Source organism: Magnolia sinica, chromosome 4 (genome assembly GCF_029962835.1).
Source record: "Magnolia sinica isolate HGM2019 chromosome 4, MsV1, whole genome shotgun sequence".
In the NCBI taxonomy this organism is placed as follows: domain Eukaryota; kingdom Viridiplantae; phylum Streptophyta; class Magnoliopsida; order Magnoliales; family Magnoliaceae; genus Magnolia; species Magnolia sinica.
In genome coordinates, this window is record NC_080576.1 from 77,427 (window position 1) to 87,576 (window position 10,150).

The 10,150-nt window shown below is 41.3% G+C and overlaps 1 protein-coding gene across 2 annotated transcripts in view; it reads left to right on the forward strand.

The window, feature by feature from the left end:
* LOC131242025 (transmembrane emp24 domain-containing protein p24beta2-like) overlaps nucleotides 1-6,259 on the forward strand; it is a 37,740-nt gene extending 31,481 nt beyond the window's left edge. For both annotated transcript variants that reach the window (XM_058240381.1, XM_058240380.1), the window contains exon 5: nucleotides 5,818-6,259. In XM_058240381.1, the coding sequence (XP_058096364.1) occupies nucleotides 5,818-5,951 (134 nt within the window). In that variant the 3' untranslated portion in view covers nucleotides 5,952-6,259. The remainder of the gene's footprint in view (nucleotides 1-5,817) is intronic.
* Nucleotides 6,260-10,150: the final 3,891 nt, after the last annotated feature.

Here is a 10,150-nt window from a genome sequence, read left to right on the forward strand (position 1 = left end):
ACCTTGTATTAATCACCCCTGGTGAGGAGTCTCAAACACGAGACCTCCCGCTCTGATACCAAATTTGATGCAGGACATGAAATTAAATGTGGAATGCAAGAAATCAAGCTCATGATTATACCAATTTAAACAGTCACAAAATTCCACATCCTACATACTATCAAACATTTAAAAAGGGGAATCTATAGGGGTCTAAGCCTACACAAGTTTAGGGTGGGATTAAATAAAATTATAAACCAAACAAGCCCAAAAGAGTAAGATTCATCCTTTCTTGTGAAGGACTGTTCCCTAATTCAAGAGATTCACCATGTTTCAATTCAGGGGAAAATCTAGGGCTCAAATTTGGGGATAATTGGGATTTGTGATTCTTTAGGGTCAAGGATCTGGATTTAAGTCTAAAAAGGAGGAAAATATATGAAAAATAGAACCTGAGATGAGCCACGTGCGTGGACAGCAGCTGGCCTTGGGCGACGTGCGTGACCACTCGTCCGCACGTATGTGGGGCCCACAAAATCGGAAATCGACTCCTAGGCTAGGATCGGCCAAGGTAGGACTGCCTCCATGCCAAATTTCATGTCGATCCGATGCGCGGTTTGTGCGTGGTACTCTGCCGAAGTTTTAGCCCCTCAGATGAGCTAGAATTTGAAAATCTATTTGTGCACTGTTATAGGATATAACTTGGATATGAAAGAGGGTGAATCTGAAAGTGGAAGGAATGTAGAGGATGATGGATGTGGGGATGATTTGGGATGGTTGTGGCTTCGCACCACGGTAGTTAACCCTTCGAGGAAGGGAGGGTTTCACACCCAATTCGATTCTTCAACCCAAAGAAATAGAGAAGAAGAAAAACACATGATTTTTATTCATCAACTTCATTGAAAAAATACCTACATGGGGTTGCTTATTTATAAGAAAACCTTAAACCCCAAAAGACAATTTTACCCTTGTGCCACGTGTGCATACTAATACTTAAACCTGAAGTAAATAAAATAATAACTAGTCTAAGCAATCAAAGCCATTCATGATGTTTCTAATAGCGAGAATGGTCAAAACTCAAAATCCTAGGTCATCTAAGGTAGTGGGTCATGATCATGAGATCCGATAGTAGAATCTATATGATGATCGGGTCCACTCCAATGCTCCATAGTGCAGCCCTTAACTGTAAGGCCCTCCAAAGATGTCATCGTCGATCCAAATTGAAATTGGGGCCCGCTTCCTCCTCGAATACGTGCATAGGGTGGGGGGCGTGCGCATGATGTGCCTATCACCATCTCATTATCTGTCAATGGTCTGTGACACTGGGGGCATCAAGCCCCACTTCCTACCTCGGAAGAGAAACAACTCGCCACAGAAATATTCAGCAAAGGCGATAAATTAGCTATGGATAGGAAATCCGATTTCAAGGCCCTATCTCCGCACCACGGATCCTCCCAAAACCTGATTCGATCCCCATTGCCAAGAGTGAAAGACATTAGACTTGACCAAAGAAGCCACTGATAGGACAACCTTCCAAATGCCTGAAGCGTGATAGTGAGAGGATCTTTTGATCTCCCATCCCCTTTCTTCCAGGTCGTATTTTGCAACTACTACTTCACTCCAGAGACTTCCCGCCTCCACGCTAAATCTCCAGTGCCACTTAGCAAGGAGAGCCACGTTCATAGATTCCAAATTCCTAATGCCCACACCCCCATGGGATAGCGGTTTGCGAACTTCTTCCCATTTAAGAAGATGGAATTTGTGTTTTCCTTCAACACCTTCCCAAAGAAAGTCCTTTCGTAATTTGTCTAATCTGTCTAGAACAGATTTGAGGCATTTGTATAGGGACATGAAATAAACTGGTAGATTAGAAAGGGTGGCCTTAATGAGTGTGATACGTCCGGCCTAAGACAATAATCTTCCCTTCCACTTTGATAATTTTCGCTCGAACCTCTCTATCACCTTGGACCATAAGTGCTTCGGCAGCTTGCTCAAGCATAGTAGGAGACCCAAATTAGTAGAGGGAAAAGAACCAGCTCTACAACCGAACACTCTTGCCAAAAGGAATTTTCCTCAATAGATAGACCTATACCCAAAATCTCGCTCTTTCTGACATTAATTTTGAGGCCTGATACTTCTTCAAAACATCCTGTTGTCTTCCTTAAGTTGTCTACTTTGGCTTCATCCATGTCACAAAATAATAAGGTGTCATCGACAAATTGTGAGTGAGTAATCCTAACCCCATTTCTTGCCCCAGCGAACCCAGAAATTAACTCCACCTCCTGCCCTTTGGTTAGCATGTGACTGAGAGCTTCAACGATCACTATAAACAGAAAAGGGGATAACGGGTCCCCTTGCCTTAGACCCCTTCAGCCTTTAAAGAAACCTTTTGGAGAGCTGTTAGCCAATATGGAATATGTGGCCGATGATATGCATTCCTTCATCCAACTGATACATTTGTTGCCGCATCCCATTCTTTTTAGCATGTATACCAAGAAATCCCAGTATACATGATCATACACCTTCTCTATGTCTAGTTTACACCACGCCTTTAATGCCTTCCGTTTGGAATCAATGCATTCATGGGCGAGGAATGCAATGTCTAAAATCTGTCTATTAGCAACAAATGCGCCCCATATTCTGATCCATCCATTGGGAGCACCGCTCTGAATCTGTTTGCCAAAACTTTAGCTAGGATCTTGTAGGGGCTGCCAATAAGGCTTATGGGCCGGAAATCTGAGAGTGACTCTTCTCCCTCCTTTTTTGGAATTAAGGCAACAAAAGTAGCCCCCATGCCTTTCACAATATTGCGCGCGTTGCTGAATTCTTGGGCAAATTCCACCGTGTCTTGTTTGATCATGTCCAAGAAGAGTTGATAGAATGCTAAGGATAGCCGTCGGGCCCTGGAGCCTTATCCCCCCCAAGTGAGTTGATAGCAACCACGATATCTTCTTCCAAGATAGAGTTTTCCAATGATTCCACTTTCCTCCTTTCAGAGCCTTGGAAAGGACAGGAACAAGAGGTCTCTTCCGACCCTGACTGGGTAAGAGATCAGAGAAATTTTTTTACAACAGCTTAGCAGATTTGGAGCACCAGAGATCCTTGTTCCAAGCTACAATAACACCCCCTGCTGATCCTTCGCATTCAGTGATACTCAGTCTTTATTCTTGATGTCCCAGATAGAATCTAGGAATCAGGAATCAAAAGCATCCAACTTGGTTACCTGCAAAGTCAGAATTTGGATTTTATATTTTTCGACTTCCCACCCCCCCATTGTTCCCGCTTAGGATCTTCATTGATAAACAATTTTTAGACCCCTGCCCTTATTTCCATTACTACTGCTACCAGCATCGTAGTTCACTGAGCTCTCCAAACTTATCAATTCTCTTCAACCTCTGGGATGTTTCAGCCTTGATTTATGCATCCAAGCTGCATCCGACTTCCGCATGCTTCTATTCTGAACAATTTAAAAAAAATGTTTGTGCACATCGTCTTCTGCTCCAAAAGACATCCCAACTGACTTACTGACTCACTCCAGCGTATCTCTGCACCATCACCTCTCAGCTTCCGACATTGATTGAATGTCCTAGAAATGAGAAGGGAGGTCCTGAAGAAGGGGTGGGGAGGATGAAAAGACTCGTTAACCTCAAAAAAGCTCTCTCGTATCTCCATGAGGTCTTGACTACCTTTGACTGACCGTGAACCCATTCTTGCTAAGTCATAGTCCCAAAATCATATTGTTTTAAATAGGATCGTTGGATGTTTTTTTCATTCTTCACCGTCCAATAAATATCCACCAATCTGGTTGTCGAATGATAAAATAAGCATAATTTTTGGGTTTTATGGTGCATCTAAACTTACTTTGGACAGTTTAATTTGAAGTAGTTGTATGCCATTTGTGATTCTAAGTTCCTGCATATCATCCATCACACTTTATCAGAGCATCAAAGTTTTTCTCATTTAGAAACTAAACTTCCAAGTTAGTTTAGCACCATATAAAAAATGGAGGTGACTCTATTATTGTACTGATGGCACAGTTGTCTGTCAATCCTGACTATCCTGATCACTGATCCAACTGTTGATCAAGCATAACCCACTATGTTGACTGTAAAGATAGTATTATCCATCTGATTTGTCCATTCAAATTCAGGTCACTCACTATTCTACTTATAAACATCCATTTAATTGCTATTAATTTGGTTGGTTAGGATTGCTTGATCAGTGTGATTTTAGCGATATGCTCCGTCCACAATGGGCTTAACAATTTGGATGGTCTGCATAGTTGGACATCAAGTCCATTTGTGAGAATAGGAGTTGTTTGATTTTCCATTTGGATGGCATAACCTTTGATTACTTTTTTGTTGAGTTGGGATATTTTTAATTTTTAACCATCCAATAAATGTCCACCAATCTGATAGCCTTATAATTAAATGAGCATAATTTCCTGTTCATCATACATCTAAACTGGGACCCATCATTTTGATAGTTTAATCTGAATTAGTTGTGGATAGCTATAAGATTGGCCATGCTTTAGGGGATAGAATGTTGGGCAAGATGTTCATAGGATTAAGTGTATCTAAAATGAGGAATATTGAGATGGATGAGTGGTAAGACAAGGAAATATGTTGTCTTTATGTTGACTTTATGGATAACGACTCGGGTTCAAATCCCGGCAATGGAAAAATGTTGACTGTAAGGATAATATTAATAATCTGATTTGTCCACTCAAATTCTGGCCATTCACTGTTCTACTTATAAGCATCCATTTAATTGCTATTAATTTGGGCGATATGCTCCATCCACAATGGGCTTAACAATTTGGATGGTCTAGATAGTTGGACATCAATTCTATGTGCGAGGATAGGAGTTGTTTGATTTTTCATTTGGATGGCTTAACCTTTGATTTAGCGTAATTTCTGGTTCATCATACATCTAAACTGGGACCCATAATTTTGATAGTTTAATTTGAATTAATTGTAGAATATTTATAGGATCACTATAAGATCGGCATGCTTGACAGGATAGAATGTTGGACAGTCAAGGAGCAAGATATTCATGGGATAAGTAATGCAGGGGCATTTTCACACCGGGCTCAAGTGGGGTGGCCTGTTGGGTGGGGTGACACACTCGGGTGGCAGCCCATGTGAGGCGGGTGGCTCGTGTGAAGCGGAACCCATGTGAAGTAGGGCCCATGAGGGGGGTTCGGCCGACATCCTAACCTATGGGATGCGGGGCCTGGGCTATGAGATAAAAGGGATTGATTCGACATGCTCTATCAGTTCAAGCTTTTAGAGCAAGTGGTTAATTGTCTTGCATCAAAGTGGTATCAGAGTTGGAGGATTTTAGTTGTCATATTAATTGACTCAAGCTCACTGCCTTAATCAAATTGAGGTAGGTAGCGGCTTTGGTGGGAATCTATCTGCTACAATGTTCTCACTCTTTGTTGGAATTATTAGAGGGAACCACTTTACTGCCGTGACATATCTCTTTTGTATCAGATGAGCTTTAGGAATCCATGTTGATGTCTAATATCTTGTTTCTTGCTCATTCCTTGCAAGTTGTTGATGCTGTTGTTTCGTTAGCTCTCAAGCGAGCTTTGCGCTTATTATTGTGTACTGGGAATTTGGTTAGCGATTTGTATTTTAATGCTTTTAATTTTTTAATTTTTTAATTCTCTATCATAAACTATTTCTGGGGCTGTTTCCTCATTATAAATGCAATCAGGAGATATCAAGAATTGTTTTCATTTCTTCTTGATAAAATGAATGACTGTGATGCAGTTCTCTTGTGCATCATTGCAGCCTTAACAATTAATTCAAATATTGCAAATTTTGGGTGCAGTTAATGAAGGGATGAGCAGGAGGGCGATCCACAAAGCCATCTTTGAGTCAGCAGCCCTTATTGGGGCCAGCGTGCTCCAAGTTTACCTCCTACGGCGCCTTTTCGAGCGGAAACTTGGAACCTCCCGAGTTTAGGTCTTGCTTTTCTTGCGGAGTATTTACTTGTTTGCAAGGAATACGGGAACAGAAACCCTTCTCAGGTACTCACCATCCCCTACTTAAACTTGAACATTAGAATTTTGTAGCATTTCCCCTTTTGAACTTTTCAACAGTAATAACATGTAAAGCATCAAGTACAAGTGGATTGGGAGACAAGGTGGTTTTACCCTTTTGGTGGTTGGATTTATCTATTCTTCTTTTCCTTTCTCTTTGCTTTCATTTTCTGTGAGATACTATGCTATCATATCAGTATAAATGACCATGGGAATCAGGTCAGTTTCTTATTGAGGTTTGCCACAAAACTTTGGATGGTTATGAAAAATTTGCCAACTGTCCATGTTCAATATAGTTGCATAGCTTGATTTTCAGGCATGGATTACAATGTGTCACAGTTTAGACAATCCCTAGTGGCTATTCCAGGGAAAGCCAACTTTGGCCTTGCAGAGAATTATAGAAAATTTTAGAGAATGGTTGAAAGTATGCAGGGTAGAAGTTTCTAGAGTTCTCTAGTGTGGTCTTGCAGAGAAGATTGTGTAGAATTATCCAAGAGGTTTCTAGGTTCTTAGGTCAATATAAGAAGGTGGACACCTCATTTTTAACCAAACTCAGAGGTCGTAAACTCTTGAGTTCATTAGTGCAACACAACTTCTCTTGCCTTCTTGCCACCTTTGTGTACTCTCCTCTTCCAAGTAGCATAGTTACGCATGGGTGGCACAAACTTGCCCAAAGAAGGGGTTGTGAGTCATGTTCTGCCCTATTTATGTTTGGGAAAGCATTCAAACTAATACAAATGGGTCACACCTGATGAATGACCCAGCTTTCTCACAGATGCCACTCAAGCTGAGCTCTCCTGCCCGTTAGAAGATAAAGAGTCCGAGGAGGCCCGGTTTTCTCACACAGGTGCAACATTTGGTCGTTTGGGGAATTTGCAGCCCTAAACTTGCTGATCATGAGGAACCATGGCAGGGCTTGTTTGCTGATAATGCCACATATGACAGGTGAGATGGGGTATGTTGATTCCATTAGAAACAGAAGGGTCAGCGCTGATGCATGCAGCCATGTGTTGTGCAGGTCTTGGAATGTAAAAGTGTGTGGTGCAAGCACAAATAGGGATTAATGTATATGACACATCAGCATGCCTTGCTGGTAGGGTGGGAAGGGTGTTGACAGCAGTGACCTTGACTGTTTCTGGTTGAAGTAGTGGGTGTAACTGTCAAGTGGGATATCTAGAAAATCACTGTTCAAAATATATTTGACCATCTGGCTTTTGCCTACTGTATTTGTACGGCTGATAATTTTGTTTTTGACTGTCCATTTGAGGGTTATCAATTGGATGGTTAAGGCTGACAATTCAGTGTCATGTTGGCCTGAATAGTCTTATGATTTGACCATTCTGCTTTTCCTCGGATGTCTGCCACGTGCAAGGTGGATGAGTAGCCAAGGAGCACATTGTGGTGGACCTTTCTATAAAGGGTGTATTTGGTAATAATTTCAGGTCACAAGTCTCCGCTCGTCAGTAGAGCTGGTAGAGACAGCACCATATTGGTGCCTGGTCCAGGTTTTGATCCTTGGTCGTCTTATCTTGTAAACCTTACATCCTTGGAAGCATCCAAGCTAATAATGATAATACTAATAAATAAATCAGGTCAGAATCTATTCTAAATAGAATTGACTTGCTCACTATCAACTTTTGACACAGAGTAGCCTGAAAATACAAAGTGTTTGAATGTAAATACACCAGAATGATTTCAAATCTTGCTTCTTTTTTTTCTTTTTTCTTTTTTTCATGGGACACTTCATTATTTGTGTAACCTCTAACAATTATTTGATCAAAATGATTCTAACCATTGGTCAATGGTGAACAAAATGGATGGTCCCATTCATTTTTTTACAAAGGTTGAATCATGGATTCGGAAACAGAAAAACCTAGCTCATCCATACAACTCGAACAGGGCTGTACCCTAAACAGATCAACACTAGCAGGGGAAGGCTTGAGAATCCGAGGCTAGGATGCAAGACAACCATTCGACAGTTATGTTCTCTCCTAATCTCCCAGAAGACCACCAAGATGATCAGGTGCCAAGAGGCCTTAGAGATAGTACCTCCTCTCCATGCTAGATAAAGAGGAGATTACGAGCTTCTCGGGGCATCACCCAGGAGATGTGCAAAAGGTCGAAGATGACAGACCAAATCTCGCAGGCAAAAGAACAGTGAATGAAGAAGTGGCTGATAGATTCTCCATCCTTCTGGCAGAGAGAACAAATTTTTGCAAGATCAGACCCCCGGTGCTGCAAATTGTTGATGGTGAGTATTCTTCCCTTACCTAGGAGCCAGATGAAGGTGGCAATTTTAATTTTAATTTTAATTTTTTTTCTGGGGGTTCCGTACGGCCAACGAAAGAGGGGAAGGTGCAATGGCTCAGCTCAGAAGGGGGGCTCAAGAGCTTGAACAAAGAGTGGACAATGCATTTCCCAAAAGAAGACAGGGACTAGGAAATCAAGTTACCAAATCTGAGGAAGGATGAATGTTCTGTAGCAGCTTCAACAGCTTGATAAACTCATCCAGCTCCAGCTCTGACATTGACCTCCTGCAAGGGGGGCATTATAGCCTATACCTGTCATCAGAAAAGTAGGAAGCCATGGAAACAGAGGTATTTGGGGTTAGACAGGCCAATCTAGGAAATAGGGATTGGAGAGGCATATCAGAAACCCAAGTGTCTATCCATAACTGAAAAATGAGCTGGAGATGGTTCAGTGTTAGAGAAATTGATGGTCCAGATCATTTATGACAAGTGGGATTATTGATGTGTACCATCCACAAGGTGGCCTTACCTCTCACATTGCATACCTTTGAAGAATCACTTGGCTTGAGATGCTATCCATGATCAATGGCCAACAAAATAGTCCAATACATTTATTGTTAAAAAGGTCTGAACTTGGGTTTAGAGTATCAGCGTATTTAGGGGAACTTAGGAGTAACACCAATAGATAATAAGACGAGGAACAGAAGACTTGCACGGTTTGGTCATGTGCACGGAGACCAAGAACTATGTTGGTTAGGAGTGAGTTGGTGCAAGTTGAAGGCCTCTAAAAGGGTAAGGGAAGGCCTAAAAGGACATAGGGAGAGTGACGCAGGGAGGTACGTGATGAGGTCTATCACCATCTTCCTCAAGGTATATCTACTCTGAATCCACGGAGCTCTCTGGACTCCTCAGTGGGCTTCCTCGAATCCACGAGAGAAAAAAGTAGAAATAATTTCTAATAAATTCAAAATAACTTGATTGATGATAGTAATAAAAAAATAAAATTACAAATCTTTAAATAAGGAACTCAAACCTAGGACGGAGTTTTAGACTCAAACACCCTAAAAACGTAACTTTCTATAAATAGTAAACTTACTATTTATAGACGACCTCTATTCCTACTAGACTTCATGGTTTTTAGCCAAAAATAGTAAGTGTCCAATTTGGCCCAACCACGTCATTTTCCTAAATTTTCTAAGCCCTTTTCATGCTGGGCATGAAGGATCAAAAGTCATACTCGAACTAAAACTTACTGGTTATACTAAAAACAAAAATAAATGGGACTTTTGACCATCGATCTGATGGAATCTCGCAAATCCGGCATGGACAACCTGGCGTAGAAGGGTTGGTTGGCTTAAGTAGCTTCTCCTACCCCAAAATAATATATAATATGTCGAAAAACTCATCTCGGTTTGCAAGTTACAACTGTTTTAAGGTTCTGACAGTCCGGATCATTTCCACCTCCTATCAGGGTTTCTCTGGTCCATCTTTGCCATGAAAGTGTCTACGACCTGCTCTACATCAGGGAGGTAATAAGAAAATGACAATGATTTCTGTCTCAATGAAGTTATTGCCCTTGATAGAATTGAATGGCGGAAAAGAATTCATGTAGCTGACAACAATCTTGGATATGGCTTGGATGATGATGATTGTTGTCGACCCCACCTATAGCTCCTCATTCCTCTCTAGAATCACTTCAATCTTGGATAAGTGGCCAAGCAAATGGGGCCCACTTTTGCTTCTCATCCACCTGAGTTTGTCGTTCCTCTCTAAAATCACTAGATCGTCTAATCAATGGGCCACAAATTGGACAGTTCAGACTATGAATCTTATGGAGCCCACTTTTGCTTCTCATCCTGAATTGCTTATAGTA